This window comes from Uranotaenia lowii, chromosome 3 (assembly GCF_029784155.1).
Source record: "Uranotaenia lowii strain MFRU-FL chromosome 3, ASM2978415v1, whole genome shotgun sequence".
In the NCBI taxonomy this organism is placed as follows: domain Eukaryota; kingdom Metazoa; phylum Arthropoda; class Insecta; order Diptera; family Culicidae; genus Uranotaenia; species Uranotaenia lowii.
The window spans coordinates 244,958,751-244,981,694 of NC_073693.1; the positions used below are offsets into that span (position 1 = coordinate 244,958,751).

General features: G+C 36.5%; 2 protein-coding genes across 4 annotated transcripts in view; one reads left to right on the forward strand and one right to left on the reverse strand.

The window, feature by feature from the left end:
- LOC129755884 (axin) overlaps nucleotides 1-22,944 on the reverse strand; it is a 357,557-nt gene that overhangs the window by 74,567 nt on the left and 260,046 nt on the right. The window lies entirely within an intron of this gene.
- Nucleotides 1,895-21,630, forward strand: LOC129755901 (ninjurin-2). 3 transcript variants are annotated; one of them, XM_055752599.1, is made up of 3 exons: nucleotides 1,895-2,305; nucleotides 18,853-19,029; nucleotides 20,585-21,071. In XM_055752599.1, exons 1-3 carry the CDS (start codon nucleotides 2,252-2,254, stop codon nucleotides 20,822-20,824), a joined length of 471 nt encoding a protein of 156 aa, XP_055608574.1. In that variant the 5' UTR covers nucleotides 1,895-2,251; the 3' UTR covers nucleotides 20,825-21,071. The 3 variants fall into 3 exon arrangements, with proteins under 3 accessions (XP_055608574.1, XP_055608575.1, XP_055608573.1); XM_055752600.1 differs by lacking the exon at nucleotides 1,895-2,305 and adding an exon at nucleotides 2,619-2,755 and having other exon boundaries at nucleotides 20,929-21,630; XM_055752598.1 differs by lacking the exon at nucleotides 1,895-2,305 and adding an exon at nucleotides 2,619-2,755.

Sequence of the window (22,944 nt, forward strand, 5' to 3'; positions counted from 1 at the left end):
TTTGAATCTGAATTCTGAATCTGAATTCTGAATCTGAATTCTGAATCTGAATTCTGAATCTGAATTCTGAATCTGAATTCTGAATCTGAATTCTGAATCTGAATTCTGAATCTGAATTCTGAATCTGAATTCTGAATCTGAATTCTGAATCTGAATTCTGAATCTGAATTCTGAATCTGAATTCTGAATCTGAATTCTGAATCTGAATTCTGAATCTGAATTCTGAATCTGAATTCTGAATCTGAATTCTGAATCTGAATTCTGAATCTGAATTCTGAATCTGAATTCTGAATCTGAATTCTGAATCTGAATTCTGAATCTGAATTCTGAATCTGAATTCTGAATCTGAATTCTGAATCTGAATTCTGAATCTGAATTCTGAATCTGAATTCTGAATCTGAATTCTGAATCTGAATTCTGAATCTGAATTCTGAATCTGAATTCTGAATCTGAATTCTGAATCTGAATTCTGAATCTGAATTCTGAATCTGAATTCTGAATCTGAATTCTGAATCTGAATTCTGAATCTGAATTCTGAATCTGAATTCTGAATCTGAATTCTGAATCTGAATTCTGAATCTGAATTCTGAATCTGAATTCTGAATCTGAATTCTGAATCTGAATTCTGAATCTGAATTCTGAATCTAAATTCTGAAACTGAATGATGAATCTGAATTCTGAAACTGAATTATCTGAAGGTAGTATTGCATAATATGAACGGTAATCGGAAGGTCTTTCTATGTTCGCTTTCTTTTTGAAATAGCGTTTTCGTGTTTAAAACTGGCACAGTAGCAAAGTTTTTCTTCATAAACACACAAAATCGTCACCCGGGACGATGCAAATATACGCGGTTGCTACACTCACCCTCATGCTCACCCCCAACACTGACAACTTCTACGGGTTGCAAAGTGCAAACCGCTTGCTTGAGGTTCAAAACTCGGGGAAAACTGGTCGACTCCTCAATGGATAAACGAACACAACAACGGCAGATGTTGCAAAATTCGCCGAGAACTAGTTTGCCTCTGCTCATAAACGAAAACGTTATTTGTTAATAAACTTTTCAGCATAATAATAGGCGCTTTCATAACGAAACTTATAAACATAATAACATCGTATGAAAATTGAAAGAATTTCATAAGACTCTTATGAAAAATTAGTTTGGACTCAAAAAAGTGGTTCATAAGATGTATCTTATGAAATTTATAATAAGATTTCCTCTGAGTGTATGTATTTATTTTGAGCGACGAACGTCTTGAATAGATGTCGTGCCTACATTAGGGCGTTTTATTACAAGAAGAAAGCAAACAAACGGAGTTTTCTTGTGTTCCATTCTTAGAACAAATCCAATTATATTTTGATTTTGGTTGGATATATTCCGGAAACACATCCAAACGATTCATATTTTACTATGCCTTCACTTTAGCTTTAGAAGAGCTGAATAAACAATACTTGTTCAGAAAGTTTTCGAAAAAAAAACGAATTTCATAAATTTGAGATATGTATAAGCCAAAAAAAACTTCTTTTCAGGGCAAGTTATAGTGTATCGCACTGGTCAGGTTACATTGAAAACAAAACAAACTCAGTTGTTGTCAGTTGTTCCTTGAGCAGTCCATGCTAGTGGGTATAAGTTATAGCAACACATTGAAAAGCTTCAGTTTGTGAATGGCCCGTTTATACAAACGTGGAGTACCGATCGGGAATGCAGTTTATGTTTTACGACAACCGGTTGCTAGCCAACGGGTTCATCCAGTCACTGTTTGTTATGCGCTCTGATTCACTCATTGTTGTCGTTAGTATACAAAACAAGGTTCCTTTCTAGTATAATCGAACATGAATAACATGGATACTCGCGGGTGATGTTGTCCTCCTGCCTGTCTGAGTATGTGCGCCATATCTCATCATTACGGATCGACATATCGATCTGTGAACAGTGGAAAATTGCACTATCGCTCGACTAAGGCGATGTCCTTAGTAAGGGCCAGTGGAATTTAGTAATCTCGCCGGATCCTTCCAAACGAAATCAAACCGCGCCGTGACAAAGGATCAATCACGGAGCCCTACGGGTATAAAACTGGAGGGTTTTCGGACAGCAGGACAATTTCAAATCGTGCGTTTAGTGAGTACTTGTCTCTCGACAAACTGTGAGAAAAAGTATTCTGCCATCCAGACGAAAATCAAATCGTGCCTGTTAAAATCTACCTTCAAAATTGCTGCGTTTTCCCAGTGGAATTTTCTGAAACCGCTACTAGAAATGGCCTCGATACTTCCTACTGGTCTTGGAGGTGCCAGCGAAAGTGACCGGGTGGTAAGTGTTTGGTTTTTTTAGGGGGGATATGGCTCAATTCAGTGGTGTTCTATAATTGCGCCCATTTCGTGGTGTGTGATTGCTGATGCTATCCGTGGAATAGGTCATCCATCAGTATCTATCAGTAAAGTTTATCAATTATGGATCCACGATTGATGGTTGGCTGCTGCTTTCTTTTGTTTCAACATGAAATTTATACAGCAGCGAGGCACATGTTGGGGGTGAAAAATCAATACAAAATAAATAACGGCGAGATGGGGTTCGTTTGCGCAAAGCGCATATGCACATGCATAGAGCTCAGTTTATTGCATTTGGTGACAGCAGAAAGTCCGCAAATCACAGTGCATTTGGTTGAAGTGAATCTCGAAAAAAAAAAGAATGGCTTCCTTTTGGGCCGAAAGAAAAGAAAGTCAAAATGGAATTGTTTACAACGGACAGGAGAAGGTTCAAGTTAGTATGAGATGTGTGGAAACATTGCTAACAGATTTAAAAAAAATAATGTGACTGCTAAAGTATCATTGTAGAAACTTGAAAATCATTTTGATTTATTTTAAAAAAGACGTTTCCGACTGGAAATCAAATTTGGGATTAATGAATCAAATGATTTAATACCCCTTAAAAAATGTAGATCGAATAGAACATTTTTTAAGCTTTAGAGTAAAGTAAAAAAGTACAACTAGCTATGTCAAACATCAGATTTGACACGTATGCACCTCACAAATAACGCCCAGATGAGTTTTTCAGATTATAATTTTTCAAATTGGTTCTACACATGCAACTGTGCCCATCCGAATAAATATCGAGACTGAATATGAACGGATTTTCATATGACGTGTCGATTGATATCGATCGAAACGTCATCGTTGACCAGTAGATAATTGCAAATTTATAATTAAATTTATTAGGTTGTACGGAGTTTTTTTTCTTAATAGAATCGACTCACAAAAATGAAACATCGAATGCCACCAGACACATTTTTTCTAAAATCTGTTAAAAAATAAATTTGTTGCCTATGGAAAGGCGTTAAATGATGCATGCTCCTCATTGAACATCTTAAATTCAAGTCGTGCTTTCTTCGTGTACAACCTGAAGAAACGACACAAATGTGAAGCCTGGCCTAAAGCCTATATAGTTCATACAAGGCGAATGGTTGCGCTATGTTGATTGCGTTAGCGAGTCACAGGTCTTCCGTGTTGTTTTGGGGACTTTTTTTTATTATTTTTTTCAGGGATTTTCATAATATGAGTAAACAAATTGGATGAAGTTTTCCATTCTTTTGACTTATGTGGAATTGAGATATAATTTCAAAGTCTTATGCGAAACCAGCAACTAGTTGTAGTCATCAAAAAAACGCAACCGACGCACATTTCGATTTTTGACAAACTTTTTCAACACATAAAACAAGATTTTGACGTCTTTAAGTTATTTGGCATCAAAATTAAAATTCCGATTATTCCTATCTCCTTTGGGGGACGGTGATTTTTGAGGGTAAAAAAACAGAAACTTTAAGCGCTTTGAGGCACCCCTAAATCAAGTCCGGATGAGTTTGAATTTTGCACAGGTCAGTTTTTTAAACCAATCTTCAAAATAAATATAGTCGGTCGAAATACTGTTGGCTGCCAACCTAATGCGCATAGTGTCAACTACTTTTTTTTAACCCAGCTATCGATAAGTGTATTTAGTGCGTTGTTCGTGAGAATTTTCAGCTGTTTATCTTTCAGTTGACATGTGATGAAAAATTGATCTTCAATTTGAACCTTCTAATTTTCTTTAAAACAACTGCACTCAGCTTATCAGGAAAAAAAACGTTTATTTTTATGTGAAAGATGATGTTTTGTGCTCTGAATTTACTATTTGGTGGATTTCTTTTACAATGGAATCCTTTAAAAATGGAATTCTTTTATAAATACGTTTTTCGTTATAGATACATGATAGATACAAATGAATAGGGGAGAATGGGGATATTTGATCCCTTTTTCTTATTTTCATCATATCTTTTTAGGAAACTTTGACAACTCGTCGTCTTTTGCATTTTCTGACAGCGTGTAATTTCAAATTTATATGCTCCAAAAGTTAGAACGATGCATGAACTCGTAGATGGACTAGAAGCATTTTCGTGAGACTAAAAAAAATTGTGATATTTTTTTTACGTCATAGGAGACTTGATCCATAATTCAGGGGGCCCTAACCCTAGGGAAAAATCTAGTGAAATCCAAAGTTAAAAAGTCCGTTGATTATTTTTTGCCATATTAATTATTATTTCTCAGTTTGTTATTATCATACAAAGAGAATTCTAAAAGTTTGTCTACTACCCTAAAGTCATTGCATACTTTAAGGCGCAATTTTCTAGTTTTTGGATAAATACAGTATTTTTAGTGCTTTTTAACAGATAATTACTGGATAAAGATTAGTTATTGGACAGATATTAGTAATTTAATGATAACCAATGATAACGATCCATTTAGAAGAAAAATATATCTTTTTGGACTCCAGGGATCAATTATACACATGACATATATTTTGGAAAACTTCTTCTTAAAAAAATTGAGAGTTTACTATTGCTTTGAAAATACGGCATCATGAAGTTCATATTATACTCTAACGATTGACATATTGAAAAAAAATATTTTTATTATAATTTTTTCATGTGAGAAACATTTTAAAGTGATAAAAAAAGATTTTCAATTCACATTTTGCAAAATTTTTGAAACTTTCCTTCAATAACTCGAGAAATATTTTTTTTCAAATTTGTTGAGATAACAGCATTGTCGATTTGTTCTATTTGGCACATTTTTCTAGAACATTTGATATTTGTAAGATATTCCTGTTTCGAGATATAGCGAAGGGGTCAAGTATTCCCAGGGATCAAGTACCGTAATTCGGGGTAAGATTGATCACTTTTTTCTATTTTTTTTAAGGAGAATGTGAAATGTTTCATAATTTTAAAACCAGTACTGAACTCCTATGAACGTAAAACATGGTTGCAGAAATTTGTAAGACTACTTTTAGTTTTATTTGAAAATCGATTTCTTCTTTCTTTAGAATTTTATGCTTTGAGGTAACATTGATCAGTCTCCTTTTTTACAATTTAAACGAATTTTCTTCATCATGTAGAATAAAACACCTTAATAATATTTACAAATGCTAGTTCATCCATTGCTCAAGGCAGTTCGGAACGAACTCAAATGATATGAAATTATTCATGTAACCCTATAAAATTGAACACAACACTTTCGGTGGCTCATAGATACTAAATGACCAATCCAGTGAATTCTGAGATACCGTCAACTGGGGCAACTTGCAACAACTTCCAACTTCAATGGCTTCTAAAAAACTTATGTTCACAGTTAATCCTACCCCTTATGCATAAAAAGTTTTAAGGATGATGGGACATCAAATTGGCGTAGTTAAAAAAAATTGGTTCCTTTAGTTATTTTTAATTTAAAAAAAACATGCGATTTTCACCCTCCTTAGAAAATGGGTAACTTGCACACGTAACTTATGAACACGTATGAAAATTTATAGTTTTTAATATATTTGCGGTGCCTAAAGATCATTACGCATGAAAACACCAATTGCAGTAATTTTTTGGTCTATAAAAACTAATTTTCACATTTTTTTCTGAAACTAAGGATGCTGCATACATTTAGGCGTTAAATAATACTACAAAAAATTCTACAAGCTGAAATCATACAAAAAAATGTTTGCATGAATAAAATTTCAATGTTTACTAACGCGTGATGCAAAACATTCATATTCCAGCACATGGAAACGAGATTTACAAGGTGTTTCTTTGATTTGCATTTTGTTGCATTTTACCCCAGACGCGTCTTTACGCCAGAAATATTTATTAAAAAAAAAATGAGTGATTGTTCGAAAAATATTTTTACACTAACAGTGTTGGTATACATGAGGAAACCAGTAAAAAGTTTGTAGGTAATATTGTCAAGCCAATCCGTCATACTAAGTAAAGTTTTTTACGGCATCGAAAAATGTTAAAATTTGTACATTTATCGCTAGATTTTTCAAACTTTATATAAAAATAAAAAAAAAACCTAAAAAAAAACTAGCTTAGGATGCGAGAAAATATGTCATAATCATTTTGTAATCATTTAAAGATAACTTTTTTACAATACATGAAATAAAAAAATGATGTTTCTTGGTTTAGCTTTCTTCGCAGTCCAAAAAAAAAACAACATTGCGGTCCTTACTGTGTTAAGGCCGAACAATTAAAATCGAAAGATGGAAAATGATGCAGCATAAATTAAGGGGTAAAATTTTTTAACATAACTTAAAAATTTCAACTACAAAAAAAAATTTTGCCTTAATTCAATTCCCTAGGCCCTCGCCTTATTCTCCTTTATTTTTTTCCTTCCAACTTTACCTTCTGATAGTGTTTCTAGCCATTTGTTCTAAACTGGCTTACTCTTGGAAAATATCCCTATTTTTTAAATATCAAAAATTTAACTCAAATACCACAAAATTTAATAAAGAAAAAATATGAAATCTCTCATAAATCAACCTGCTGCTTCAAAACGCTTTGATTTCATCAGGAAAGGTGTTTGTTTGAGAGCCATCGAAAAAACAGATATTTCAAGGTTTTGAAATAACATGTTTTCTTATATTTGTAATTTTCATAAACAACTCAAGTTTCTCCCAATTTCTATATGTTTTTTCGATGTCTTTTGGAGTCACCAAGTATCAGAGAAAAATTTGAGATCATTTGGTTGATTCCTAATTCAGCGATTCAGCGCACTGCGTTACAATTTTGTCGGGAAGAAGAATTTTTCGTATATTCAATCATCTAGAAAATTCAAATAGGCTTGAAATGAAGTTTTTTCACTTTCACTATTTGTTTAGTTTTTAGTTGTTTAGTTTTTTGCGTTGTTTAGTTTTTGGTTCAATTGTTGTTTAGTTTTTGGTTCAATACTTCTCTTTTCAAAGAAACTAAGGGCAATTTAGTGGATACAGCTATTTCGAAATTAACAAAGCTTGATTATTTTTGACCCTTTTTAAACACGTTTTTAATGGAATTTCTGCTTTAAAAATCTGTCAATAACGAAGTAAAACCGACATGACATTGAACTTAAAGTAAAATCGGTTACTATAGATCGTAGGTTGCGAAGCGTGCATACAAAATTACTCTTTTTTGGCTTTTAAAAACAGCGAAAACCAAAGCTTTTCGTTTTAAAAATTGTTGAATTTTCCACAGGAGCAGAATTTTGGGAAATCTTTTTATTTTATACAAAAAAAAACCAGCAGATATAAACTTTAATCTGCTAGGGCCTTACCACGAGCAGCCACGTTATAAGGCTTTCCATAATTTTTTTTCGTCCATCAGTTAATCAATCACCTGTCTCATTGCCTCGGTACAGGCTATACAGCTTACAAGCTCTGGAACTGGAAAAACTTGTTGTTTGAGGTTAGGTTTGAATGACTCATAACTAGGTGACACTTTTGGGTTATCTGAGTATTTTTTTTGGACATTTCAGCGACCTACACTTAGTTTTTCACTTATCAAAAATTAATGATTCTGTTATGTGACTTGACTTCTCTGATGACTCCTTACCGTAGTTGCCGATCATGTGCTTCAATCCAATGCTTGATTTGAACTTTGTGAACATTTTTGACAGTTCTTGCATACTTTTCCACCACTCATACACAGTAATTCTTTGAATAATCAACGGTTTGTCAGCTATCAATTTGAAAATGGTGGATTTCGAAGAAAACTGTGCATCATAATTATATTCATTTTCTCTTGCATCGTGAATATCTCAGAAACGCGTAGATTTAAAATTTTGATAAAAATAGGTCAGATAGTACTTTTTACAGGCAGTAAAGTGCTGTCAAGATTTTGAATGTCCGATTACTAGCAAATGAGCTGTAAGCAAAACAAAGTGTCCCATTTCAAAAAGAACTAAGCTTTATTTTGGAAGGTAACGGAAATAGTTATATGTATCAGATTGTCCTTGATGTTATCCCGAAATTCTATTCGGTGCGATTAGCAGCGTTCTACAGTATTTAATGATAGAAAAACATTACTTACCACTCAAATATGTTCTCTTATCACTAGTCAACCGACTTTTTTTTTCACCAAAAATTGAACTATTTCTTTCAACACAAATTTAAATATTGTATCTTTTTAAATTGAATTCATTGAATCCTTATAGTAGGGAACCCAACAGCGTATTCAATATAAAACCAAATATGATTTTTTTCGATGATTTTCGTTTGAAACCCTGCACAAGAAATGAAAATCATCCGTAATAAACACTTGCTCCTTATCGATGCCTACCCATACAGCTTCCTTCAAGTCAACTTTTCTTCTACGTGGCCAAAAAAGGACTACTCGTCCAAGCTAAAAGTTCGAGTTTACAGTTGCAAATTGAATTTTCATGTAGGTAACCTCCTTCGGAAGTCTATTCCGATCGCCTATAGAAAATTCGATGCAAAACAGTAAGCAGTGTTAATCTCCGCATTATTATGGAACTACCCCTCGTAGGATTTCCAAATATGTACGATGTCGTTCACTATTATGGAAACCCTCGAATGCAAACAGTTCGTCGCTTTCTGTCATCCCACGTGCTTGTAGCGACATCATCTGTTTTAGGAAGGTACCTACACACAATCTCACTCTCAGCATGGCGCTCGGACAAAATTCACAGAACGTGAAAACAGTTTGTCACAACTGATGCGTGGATTATAAGTCCTTGTTGATCCGCACAGCCGCGCGCCGAAGGACAAAGAAGGCACCCTCTTCTCCGGGGAAAAAGTTGAAACTGTCCTCAAACAAACGGCAGGCGACACATTCGGAACTCAAACATCACAGTTTCGAATTACAAGCTCTGGGGCACTGAGCAAATAAGTTTTGCCTCCGGCCAAATGAAGGCTGACGCGCTTTAAGGGAAACTCGCTAGCAACGTTCCATAATTATGGAGTCACTTCCTGAATTCATCACCACACAGCTCATTTCAATCGTTATTGAGCATCTGAATGTAGAACCCAACATCATTTTACAGATTTAGACGCAGTTGAAATGAGCTTTTATTAAAATTTGGAAATTTGTGTAGGTTTGACAATAATTTTGAATTAAGATAAAAAAAATGTGCTTGTCTTATTTTATCAAACTAGCGCCAGTATTGTTTTTTTTTGTCCACACAGAACTACTGAAAATATTCTCATCCAAGATTTATCAATGATCCCCACGGGCTTGAAATCTGATAGGAAACCACCTTCAAATCCCACTAGATCGGGTTCGAAGATACGCACAAGTGAGAAAAATTCTCAAACCATACAAAATAGAAGGGGGAAAATACGTATAATCACGTTTATAATTGTATTATAGGAGAGTGTTGCAGTGACAGAAACAGTTATTACAAGTACCAATCCTTGCGAGACCGGGAGAAAAGGGATAGAGAAATCCTGTTCCAATGTACCTACGAGCTATTGTCAACAGAACGCGTTTTTATATTTTGTCACTTTTAGTCCTTAGGGTGTCGACTTCAAACGTGCCGAATCCTTGTTGCAAAGGTAAGGTTAATGTTCCTATTTCCATTCGGAGTTCAACATTAGCCAACTTACTTGTACTTAACATAAAATATAAACCAAATACCCTCAAACACCAAACACATGTATTTAGTCACAAGCGCAAGGGAAACTACAAACAGAGGCGATCAAATTCGTTAGCGTGCAATTTTTGCGTTTTCCGGTCGGTCGCCGTAAGCTACTGAGCTGCTGCATCTAATCCGGCAGCCCTATTATTGTCACATCAAATTTATCCTGACGTTTGGTTTTTAAATCGTAGCCAGGCGCAACTTCGGTGACACCCTACCAAGTACAGATTTTTTTCTCTGTATTTTAACGAGCCCGGGAGCCTCGTATACGCTTTTAATTGGCTACCGCATCAGCAATGCATGATTTCCTAATGAAATTAGCATTTAATCGGCAACTGTCGCACCTAGAGAGGTGACACTTCTGGGAGGGTGGAATTGGTTCTACAACTGTTGGAATCGAAAATTTAGTAGGTGATACTTTGCGAAAATCTTGAATGTTTAGTGGTTATTTTTAATTGTGCGATCGTGACGAATCTAGTGAAATAAGTCCATTATTTTTTTTTAAGTAGGTCACTATAAGGTTGTTTTGTTTATTTGGTGTTCCGTCTCACGGCATATGATGAACTATATTCCTCCAATTCACTCGGTTGATGGCAACCGTTCTCCAACTTCTCGGGCATCCCACATTCGCCAGATCACGCTCCACTTGGTCTAACCATCTTCATACCGGATTGGCAGCAAACACCTGTTTTGCAGGACAGTCGTCCGGCATTCTTGCAACATGTTCTGCCCAGCGTATCCGTCCAGCCTTCACCACCTTCTGGATACTGGGTTCGCCGTAGAGTTGCGCGAGCTCGTAGTTCATCCTTCGCCTCCACACTCCGTTCTCTTGCACGCCGCCAAATATGGTTCTTAACACTCTTCGCTCGAATACTCCGAGTGCGCACAGGTCCTCCTCGAACAATATCCACGTCTCGTGCCCGTAGAGGACAACTGGTGTAATTAGCGTTGTGTGGAGGTTACACTTTGTGCGGGCGCTAAGTCTTCTCGACCGCAGTTGCTTGTGGAGTCCATAGTGCGGAGCAGAGATAGACAAAGTCTTCGACTATCTCCAGCTCGTCGCCGTCAATCGTGAGCTTGTTATTACTGGACAAGCGGGGCCGGTCTGTCTCGGATCCGCAGGCCAGCATGTACTTCGTCTTGAACGTATCAATCATCAACCCAATCGTTCCTGCTTCTCGTTTCAGTTTGCGGTAGATCTCCTCCATCGCCGCAGATGATCTGCCGACTATATCAATGTCGTCGGCAAAGCAGATAAGTTGACTAGATCTGTTGAAAAATATGCCCCGCATTTCTCTCACTGCTCGTCGACTAACACCTTCTAGCACCATGTTGAACATCATGCGCTCTACAATTCACCCGTAATCCGTACACAGCACGTACGTTCCATCCACCGTCACCTTGAACAGTCTGATCAGCTTTCCGGAAAAGCCGTTCTCGTCCATGATTTGCCAAAGCTCGTCGGTCGATCGTATCGTCTGCGGCTTTAAAGTCGATGAATAGATGGTGCGTAGGGACTTGCTGTTCATGGCATTTTTGGAGGATTTGCCCTATTGTGAAGATCTGGTCCGTCGTTGACCGTCCCTCCATGAAGCCGGCCTGATGACTTCCCACGAATCTGTTTGCTTATGGCGCACAGTAGTTCAAATCCCCAAAAAGTCGGAAAAAAGTCCATTTTTCAAGTCAGCGACAACCAAATTGTTTATGTTGGAATCGATTATCCAATATTTTAGGAACATTATGATGTATTTAGATTTTCTAGGACCTTTTTTACACCTTCTATGAAACAAACATGAACGACAACTTTAACGCAAGAATTAAAAATAGGATTTTTTATTCTCAGCCCAAAACAACTTAAAAAAGCATATAAATCTTTAAAAATTTATAAATTTTTATACAGAAGTGATGTATTATAATCTTATTCACAGTTTAGAGATAAAAAACGTCCTTAATATCATGAACTCATAAAGTTTCGCTTCATTGGAAACCCAAAATTAGATGATAATTTTTTTTCGATTTATTGTATTTATTATTAGGAAGCAAAAATAAAGCTTGTGCTGCCGATCGCCTTGGTAAATTATACACCGTTAGATAGGTGAAAGCCGCATCAAAACATATCTTAAAATCAGCTGCTAGTTTTTGCTATATTTTGAATACGATGTCATTGAGTGGAACGCTGTTTGGTTTAAAAATGCAAATTTTAAAGTATTTATACAGAGTTAACCAAGCATTTTTTGCTTCGATACAAATGCAAATTCACCTTAAAACATCAGTTTTAATATCTATCCAACTAACCTACAGGAATTTAGGAGCCCATAAAGCATGGATCACTACAAATCTGGACGCATTAAAACGGGTCTATCTCGGAGCTATGCAAACGAAATAAAAAAGTTTTATAATCAAAATGTAGGGTTTTTATTGCACTTCAAAGAAAAAATAAGAAAAAAAATATTTCGATGTTTTTTTTTTATAAAATTTTGAACTTTTCGTCTAGAACCACTTATCAAAGTTTGGACACCCTATTCACTGACCTCAGCGGCCATTTTGTTCCACAATCTCTTCATCTCTGTTGCTTCCCGAGTCGTCCTGCCATTCTTCTTCATCTTCTGCTTGACAATTGTCCAAAATTTTTCGATAGGGCGGAATTGAGGACAGTTGAGTGGGTTGATGTCCTTTTCAACAAAATCCACCCGTTGGCCCAATACCACTATAGTACCTCCTAACTGTAGTGGCAGCATGTCAAATCTGGCGAAAACTTTACTGGTCTTTTGTGAAATCTATTGTACGAAAAAAAAGCATTTTTAAGGCACTCCTCCTTGTACATCTCGGAGTCCATGGTCTTGTTTTTCACAAAAACCAGGATTTTTCGTCCGCAGCTGCAAATACCTTGCCAGATCAAACACTTTCTTGCCAACTTATCGGCAAAAGCGAATTTGAACTTGGCGGGGACATCACCCCGACCAGTGCAGTGCACCACTGCAGTGGCTTTATAAAATTTTTGGCCAGGAAGCTGCCCAAAATCCATCTTCGCGTACGTTTCGTCATCCATGAGGATTAGACTGCCCCAAATGACCCGACTTTTGAAAAAGTTATACGCTGCAGGCTAAAATTGGTCCTGGGCCTAGTACAAGATCTCATGCCAAATTTGGGCCAGATCGGACCACGGGAAGGGGTCGCTCAACGAGCCTGAAGTTTGTATGGGATTTTGAGACATTTTGTTCGAGAGGAACATGAAAAACCAGTTTTTCGTCAATAACTTTTGTCTCCCTCGACCGATTTCTTTCAAAAACAGGTTTTCTTAAAGCCTAAACTATGACAAATATTTCATATGAAGGTTGCATTTCAATTAAAGTTAAGATAAAAAAGTTATTAAGCTTCAAAAATTGGTTAACTTTTTTAAGGGTGATATTCATCACTTTTTTAATGAGGCGAATAAAGTCCGACCAGAACACTCAATGTGAAATGCATGCCGTTTCGTCAAATATTGACCGATTTTAACCATTGTTGTTGCGCTCGATTGCACTTTTTAATGTTTTTTCTGATATTTGAATTTGGATGATATTCACTTGATAGTTCGGAAAGAAGTAAGGGCGGAAAAATGCTTGACAATTTAAATAAATTGCATAACCACAGGGGCTTAGGAACATGACTGGACGATTTGTGATGCCAATAAAAAGATAAATTTAAATTAAAAGATGTTTAGAGTGTTTTTTATTACAAAAAATAATGAGATTGACACGTGAAGTTATTCAAAATCTTTTTTTTATTCATAGAGTAATTAATAAAGTTCAAATTATACACAACATCGTAGCAGTTGCTTCTTTTCGAAGCATGCACGGTAACAGAGTTTTCAAATAAATTTCTTTGAAACTTAATGCGTACATTAAAAAAAAAGAAATTTCAAACATAAACACAATTCACTTTAAACCGAATAAAACACTTTGTTGGAATCAATTATCAATATTAACCTTCATTGTGTATCAAAAGAAAGCTACAGCTAATATAATAAAAACGTGAGAAAAATATAAAAGAACCTTTTTCGAAAAATTATCATTTCATTGGCATCATAAAGCGTTGGTCCATGTGTTTTTCGATATAAAAATATGTTGGCGGTTGGTTCTGAGAATAACAACAATTCTGAATAGATTTTTTGAGAAAAAAAAAGATTCTGAGTTAGGTAGAAAAGATGAAACATAAACCCCACCCAAAGGCGGATATATGTACAATAGACTGCCCCAAATTTGTGTGGAAAATTTAAAACCTGAGCAATATTATGCGCTTTAGGTTAAAATTGATTCTAGTCCTAGTACAAGATCTCATGCCAAATTCGGGACAGATCGAATTACGGCAAGGGGTCGCTCAACGAAACTGAAGTTTGTATGGCATATTGCTCGGAAGAAACATGAAAAACCTGTTTTTCATCAATAACTTTGGTTTCCATTGGCCGATTTCTTTCAAAAACGGTTTTTCTTAAAGGATGGTATTTATCACTGTTGATGAGTTGGGCCGGTCGAACATATTGACGCCTCATTAACAGTAATGAATACCACCGTAGAAAGTTAGCCTATTTTTGAAGCCTCATAACTTTTTTTTTCTAAACTCTTATCGAAATGCAGTCTTCGGATGAAAATTTTTTCATAATTTAGGCTTTAAGAAAAATTATTTTTGGAAGAAATCGACCGACGGGAACCAAAGTTATTGATGAAAAACTGTTTTTTTTTTATTGACATCACAAATCGTCCAGTCATGTTCCTAAGCCCCTGTGGTTATGCAATTTATTTAAATTGTCAAGCATTTTTCCGCCCTTACTTCTTTCCGAACTATCAAGTGAATATCATCCAAACTCAAATATTAGAAAAACATTAAAAAGTGCAATCGAGCGCAACAACAATGATTAAAATCGGTCATTATTTGACGAAACGGCATGCCTTTCACATTGAGTGTTCTGGTAGGACTTTATTCGCCTCATTAAAAAAGTGGTGAATATCATCCTTAAAAAAGTTAACCAATTTTTGAAACTTAATAACTTTTTTATCTTAACTTTAATTGAAATGCAACCTTCATATGAAATATTTGTCATAGTTTAGGCTTTAAGAAAACCTGTTTTTGAAAGAAATCGGTCGAGGGAGACAGAAGTTATTGACGAAAAACTGGTTTTTCATGTTCCTCTCGAACAAAATGTCTCAAAATCCCATACAAACTTCAGGCCCGTTGAGCGACCCCTTCCCGTGGTCCGATCTGGCCCAAATTTGGCATGAGATCTTGTACTAGTCCCAGGACCAATTTTAGCCTGCAGCGTATAACATTTTACAGGTTTTAAATTTCCCATACAAATTTGGGGCAGTCTAATGAGGATGCATCCGTCGTACTTCGTTGGAATCTTGTTGTATAACTTCCGGGCACGTCCTTTGGCTACTAAATTCTGCTTCAATGTACGGTTTGGTTGCTTACTGGCCCGATAGGATCGTATTCCTTCGCGGAGATTAATCCTTCTGACGGTGTACCGGTCGACGTTGAATTTCTTGGCGATGTCGTAGTCCGACTACCCTGTGTTTGCCTTGATCGTTCTCAACACCTTCAACTGCAGTTTCTGATTCTTAGGTCCACTATAACGCTTGGTATGAATCTGCCAATCGATAGTATGCATCCCACGGAAACGTTTGAGAGCGCTGCACACGGTTGATTTGAGCATTTTTAACGATTACGATTTTTCGATTTTTTTAACCCGACCACGTCGGTTTTTAACGTGAGTGTCCAAAATTTATTTTCGTCTCGCGGCTTCCATCACGTGTAACTTTTTCGGAACAAAACGAATCGAAATGAAATTTTCAGCACTGATAGAGGAAACATTTCCAAACAAAGTACTGTCAAAACATTCACAGATCCAACAACCAGGAGGGCAATGGTATAATAAACAGTGCGTCCAGATTTGTAGTGATCCATGCTTTACTTAATTTTAACAAAAATATTCATAGTTTATTGAAAAATATTCAATTTCCCAGTATAAAGCTCAAACTCCGTTTTAGCAATTTTTGAAAAAAATAACAAACTTTAAAAAAAACTATAATTCATTTTTTTTTAACTTTCCGCCTATAATCTTTAACAAAATAGCATTTTATTAATTTTTCCCCACTTTTTTTGATTTTGAACCACTGTGTGGCGTTAGGCGGCGGAGTAAGATTCGGGACAACACTTTATAGGCGGCATTGAGGAAAGTGATCGCTCGGTAGTTTTCACAGTCCAATTTGTCGCCCTTCTTGTAGATGGGGCATATATTACCCCCTCCTTCCACTCCTCCGGTAGCTGTTCTGTGTCTCAGATCCGGACCATCAACCGGTGCAAATAGGTAATCGGCCAACTTGTCCGGGTCCATTTTGATAAGTTCAGCTGTGATGCCATCCTTTCCAGCCGATTTGTTGCTAAATATTCAGCTGACGAATGGCTTCCTTAAATTTACTCATCGTTGGGGGTGGCTCCTCTACGTCGTTGGCCACGCCGGCGATGTACCTTCCCCACCGTCTAGATCTCCTGCATGTGCGTCGTTCAGGTGTTCATCGAAGCCTTTGCGGGATGCGTTGAGTTTCTGATAGAACTTTCGTGTTTCTTGGGAACGATGAAACTGCTCCAGCTTCTCGAGCTCCTCCTCCTCCAGGCGGCGCTTTTCTCCTGGAAAACTCGGACTCGCTGCCTTTTCCGCTGTCGGTGATTTTCCACGTTCCGACGGGTGCTCTTTGCACTACTGCAGCCCGCGCTGCGTTTTCTTCGTCCATCACCCTCCTACACTCCTCGCCGAACCAGTCGTTTCGTCGTGCCCGATGACGTTCTCTGCAGCGCTGCTGATGGCTGCCTTGATGTTATCTCAACAGTCCTCAAGAGAGGCTTCGCCCAGCTTGCCTTCTACCGGCAGCGCTGCTTCGAGCGTTTGCGCGTAGCCTGCTGCGACCTCAGGTTGCTTCAGTCGTGCGATATTTAATCGAGGCGGGCGTCGATTTCGTATGTTGTTCACTACGAAGAGTTTTAGGCGCGTCTTTACCATCACCAGATAGTGGTCTGACTTGATGTTGGCGCCTCGACATGATCTGACGTCGATGATGTCCGAGAAGTGCCGGCTGTCTATCAAAACGTGGTCGATCTGTCTTTGCGTTTGGTACGAAGATCTCCAGGTGTACTTGTGTGGGGGGCGGTGCTCGAAAAAGGTACTACGTACGGTCATTCGTTTGAAGGCGTCGAAATCTATGAGTCTTAGGCTAGTTTTGTTTGTCAGCTGATGCGCGCTGAAAATCCCCGCTGACGATCTTGATATCATGTTTTGGGCAGCGGTCGTATTCACGTTCCAGCTGCGCTAAGAATTCGTCTTTGTCGTCACCAGTACTTCCGAGGTGAGGGCTGTGAACCAAGGTTGCCAACCTTGGCCAACCAATTGTGTGTTTTTGAGAAAAATAATTATGACTTTCTGTGATTTTACCCAAAAATCCTAAAAAATCTAAATTTGATACTATCCAAAAAATTATATTTTCGGAAATTCATTCAAAATTTAAAAATTCTGTGAAATCTGTGAATATTTTAAAATTCTGTGTTCTTTGACACAGATTCTGTGATGAAAATTTGCGCAAAATTTTGTGAAATTACAGATTATTCTGTGATTTCGGCATCCTTGCTGTGAACGTTGATGATGCTGACGTTGAAGAATCAGCTCTTGATTCTTAACCGCCACATTCTTGGGTTGATTGACCACCACCCGATCACGCGCTTCGTCATCTTCCTCATCACTATAAAGCTGTGTGTGTTGCCGCAGCTCTGGCAGATGGCATGGCAAAATTTATACCTTACCCATCAAGAAGTTGTATACCTTTTCAAACAAAACCATAAAAAATGTTTAAAAAAAATTTTCTTTTTTTTCCACTGGTTTCTTGTGATTTGAACTATTGGTTTTGAGATTTTTTGATTTGAGAACGGATAAAAATCACTTTTGAGCGGTACAAGCGCGTGGAATGTGTAAGTGATTTTCCAAAACGGTGTTGTTAAAACCAGTACTGGACTCCTATAAACGTAAAACGTCGTTGCAGATATTTATTAGACCGCTTCAAATTCGATTTAAAAATCGATTTCGTCTTTGTTTAGAATTTGATGATTTGGGGTAACATTGATCGATCACTATGTATTTTGAAGGTTATAACGAGTTTTCGTGATCATAAAGGATACAAAACACATTCATGATATTTACAAATGCTAGTAATTGATAAAATAAGGAAGTTCGTGTGTTGAGGCCGAACAACAATTAAAATCAAAAGATGGACAATGATGCTGCATAAATTAAGAGGCTAAATTGTTTAACATTACATACTTATAAAATTTTAACTACAAAAACAAATGAAAATTTGCCTTCATTCAATTCTCTAGGCCCTCGCACTATTTCTCTTTATTTTTTTCCTTCAAACTTCACCATTTGATAGGGTTTCTAGCCTTTTGTCCTAGACTGGCTTACTCTTGGAAAACGTCCCTATTATTGAATATCAAAAGTTAACCTCAAAATAAAACAGAAACTAGACCAAAACTATAAACTAACTAATTAAAAAAGTTGAATTGTCACAAAAATCAATCTGCTGCATCTAAACGCTTTGATTTCATCAGGAAGGGTATTTGTTTGCGAGCCTTCGAAAAAATAGATCTTACAAGATTTTGAAATAATATTTTTATTTACATTAGAAATTTTCAAAAAGAAACCAAGTTTTTCCCAATTTGAAACTCAACATATAGGATTTTAAACGATGAAAAAAGTATTAAGATATTTTCACTTTAGACTTAGTTATTGATGATTAAGTGGAAAATGTCATTGATCAAAGCTATCCCGGTGATCAATGTTACCCCGTTTTACGATACCTGTTCATGTCTTGTTAATGACACCATATTTTTTCTTATTTTCTCCCCGAACAGTTGAAATCGATGGACGCCAACCGGTATGCCACCAAGAAGACGATCGCCCAGGGCATGCTGGACATTGCCTTGCTGACAGCGAACGCATCCCAGCTGAAGTACATCCTGCAAGTGGGCGAAAAGCACGAATTCTACACGCTAATGTTGGTTCTCATCAGCATTTCTATCATCCTGCAGGTTAGTGAAAGTCACTTTAACGGTTGACCTACGTTTGGTTACTAAAATTTTGTAGAAGAAACTTTTTCATGAAGCTTATCATTAATGGTTAACAACACCCCTTTCCCCCTTTTTTAACGGGAAATAATTAATGTTTCATTGGTGTGGTTCTTGCGTAATCATCAGGTATCGATGGGTGTCATGAATTTGTCGCTCAGTTTGCTCCGCGATTGTCGTCTGCATCTGCCGGAGTACAGCAGATCGGCCAATGTCATCAATTACATTGTGACCGGGGCCGCCTTTCTGGTCGCCATGATCAATCTCATGATATCGGCTTTCGATCCCCGGATCATCAAATATGTGCTTGATTAGTGGTTTGGGAATTTTTTTTTTCGATTTTCTGAACTTTTCCGCCTCCAAAATGTAACCTACAATTTCTGTGTGACTGTGTTATGATTTTTTTGTCAAACTACCGAATATGAAGGTCATGTCAGATTGGTTACATACTTACTTGAATATTAGATGCAAGCTCTGTAGGTGTGAATTTGGAACATTAATTCAGACGATAGTCGTTATTTAGAAAAGTTCTCAGTGAGATTTCCAAAAAACCCTGATATTGACTGTGAGAATTTTCTATTGTTCCTGCCTTCAAATCTTATACCGTGGGAAATGACGAGAAGGCTGAAAATTTAAAATCATTGGTCTCGATTTTTTGAAGTATGAAGATCATCCTGGGGGCAAAATAGGTTATAATTTTTAAGTTTAAGAAAATATGAATTTAATAAGCATTACTATTAGGCCGGAACAAATATCAATTTCTTTTTTTGTCACCCCACCCCCCCCCCACCCCATTTGAAAATTCCAAAAACATGAAGGGGAATAAGTATGTATGTAGTATGTAGTATTTTATAAAAATTTCGAAAAAAATTTATAGAATATTCGAATGATTTGAAGAGCAAAAAACAAATGGTAAAAGATGAGAGTTTTATCACCTTTTGTATCCTTGATTTCATTAAATTTTTCGACAAAAAATTACTTGGTTTATAGGTTTGGTGCAATGATATAGTATACAATTTTGTTGTATACAAGCTTTCGTGCAATTTATTCCAATTTATTTGTTTTTAAAAGCCTGTGATTTTCCCAAACGGCTTTTATTATTATTATTATTTATTTATTTATTATTATGAATTTTATCTTAGAATCTGTAATAGTAACTGGGTACTCGTAAGATACGAGTCGTAACCCTTATTTACATTAAAAACTAAGAAAAGTTTCACGATTAGCATTTATCTCTCCAAACTGTCGGTAATTTTTTTACCGAAATTTAAGCTTCAGCGCTGTTCAACTTTTCTGCCATAATGATAGAAACAAATTACGTTGACAGCAATGCTGATTATATTACAGTTCGTTTGGTACTTCTTTTTTACAGAAATTTGACGGCACAGGCATTTCGGTAATTCTAACACTGATTAAAAAAGTTTGAGGACAAATTACGTTATATCACTCGATTGCACTCGAAAGTTACAGCAAATTTTCAGCAAAGGGAATCAAACAACATTTTCCTTTCTTCCCGCAGCTTATTGTGGGGCTACTTTTTGTCATTATCGGTAGCCTGAACATCAACCGGAAACGGGATCAAACGGCTGCAATCATTCTGAACGATGTCATTCTGGTGCTCATATTCGCCATTTCCCTTATCAATGTAATAATATCTGGTTTCGGTATCGAGTATTCCTCACAACCCCTGAGATTGCTGGAACGGGAAAGATACGATAGTTCCTCTCGCAGTAGCAGTATTTCAAACATGTCAACTTGAAGCACTTTAACAACACCTGATAACCATTTGTAACCTCACCGCAAAATCATTCAATACGTACTAACATTCCTAACCGAAGCTGTGTCATCCCCGATCATTCGCAGGTTTCGGCCGCCATGCTGGCCGTCATACTGACACTGGTTAACTTTCACAAAGGCGAACTGCACCAGCGGGTGGCCAACATTTTGAACCATTTTTCGTTGGGTTTCGTGGTGGTGGCACTGTTCTGCGACATCATCAAGATGAACTTCGGGCTGGATCCGGCAGTTCCCACTATTCATAACTAGAGAAACTATTCTAATGCAAATGATTTCGATTATTTCAAACGAAACGCAAAACGCTCTTCACGCTTTGCCAACTCCACACTGCTGCTGTTGACTCAAGTAGATTGCCCAGGGCGTGGCCTGTATCGTACTTGCCAACTTCGATATCAACAAGGAAGCTAACCACAAGCTGGCCAACATGGTGCAGAACATTTCGCTCGGGTTCAATATGTCAACGGTAGTGATCAACATAATGATCAATGCACTGGAAGTTAAACAGATGAACGATCAGTCGGGCCTTAATACGGCGCTGAATGCTAAAGATGAATGAACCTTCAATGAAATCAGTTAAAAGCCGTTGAAAATTATTTCCAATATATAATCTGACATGACCTTTATACGAACATTTTTTTTTGTAGGGTTTTAGTTTTTTATGGTTGAAGTGCTGCTATTTGCCGATCTCAGTAAAAACCAAATTAAAACGTACTTTAGAAACCAAATATTATTGACATTGTTTGGCGCTAAAGCTAGTATTAAGTTGTAATAAGATGTACTTATAAAAATATATTTGGAATTTCATGTGGAGTTGTTTTGCTTCTGAAAGTATCACAGTCCCTAAAGAGACTCCATATACATACTACCAGGCGCGGATCTAGAGATTGCTCTTAGGGGGGGTGATCTAGTAAATTTCCGAAAAATATGGCCAAAATTTTTTGAGTGATTGGGAAAAATAAAAACTGTGACAGGAAAAATGTTGATGATAAAGATGAAGAGAATTCAGCATTATGTAAACAATGTTAAAGACAATTAAAAAAAAAATTGTTCAAAGAATTCTGTATATCTGTTTGTGGCTGGCTTAGTCTTACTTAGGCAAAAAGCAGACAAATGTTTTTTTTTTCACTGGTATGAAGTTGAATTTACGTTTATTTATCAAGTTGGGGATATGGAATGACCATTTGTTTATATTAATCAGATTAGAAATCCATAAGCAATTTAATTTTAAAAATCGTACTTTATTTATTTTCAGTCAGAAATAAATCTGTTTGTATGATTTCAACTTACTACAATGAGCATCTCTGGTTATGGTTAAAGCTACGTTTTATTAATTTTGACTACTACAATATTGGGGTAAAAAGCCATTTACACAAGTTTCAATTCGGTATCGAATTTTGAATACGGCGAATGCGCCAACTGTAAACAAATCCAAATTAGCACATAAATGCGTTAAACTCTTTATTTTACATCCGAAAACATGATCTCCTTTTAATTTTTCTTATTTTAGTGAAGTTAAATTTAATTTTTTAAATAAGGCGAATAGCTTTTTTTATGAGTGTGTAATCCCACAATTCATTCGCCCATTTCCCCTCAAAATTTCGTTGCGAACAAAAGGGCCAATAGTTATTTCGAGATGGAAAAAGGGCACTGAAGTTTTTGAAATTTGTTTTCCCAGGACGAGGAGAAGCACAAATCAGCATTTATAAGATCGTTGAATGTGCTAATGTGTTAAGGTGATCATTTGGACCCGCTTTCAAGCCGAAATTTGCTTGAATATTGCTTCTTTAATGAGTGATCCAAAAGGCGAACAGTCATTCTGCAATTCAAAAGGGCGCTCCAATTTGGCGAATGAACAAAATGAGAGCATTAGTCTGTGGTAAAAGGGCCCACAGTTATATTTATTAATTTTTTGAAGTAATTAGTACGGAAAAGCTATATTGATCGATCGGGTGATGAAATTAAATCAATTTGAAAGCATTTTAGCGACTTATTTAGGAAAATGATTGTACGCAGCTAAATAGGAAATTGATTTTATTTTCTGAAACTTGGAATGCGTTTTTTTCAAAACAAAGGTCTTGGCGC

What these genes read in the sequence shown, in the direction of transcription:
- LOC129755901 (XM_055752598.1), top strand. Translation starts at nt 2,684, where the DNA reads ATGGCTTCCTTTTGGGCCGAAAGAAAAGAAAGTCAAAATGGAATTGTT. An exon ending in ACGGACAGGAGAAGGTTCAA is followed by an intron (nt 2,756 to 18,852) that starts GTTAGTATGAGA and finishes CTCCCCGAACAG; the next exon opens with TTGAAATCGATGGACGCCAA. An exon ending in GCATTTCTATCATCCTGCAG is followed by an intron (nt 19,030 to 20,584) that starts GTTAGTGAAAGT and finishes TTCTTCCCGCAG; the next exon opens with CTTATTGTGGGGCTACTTTT.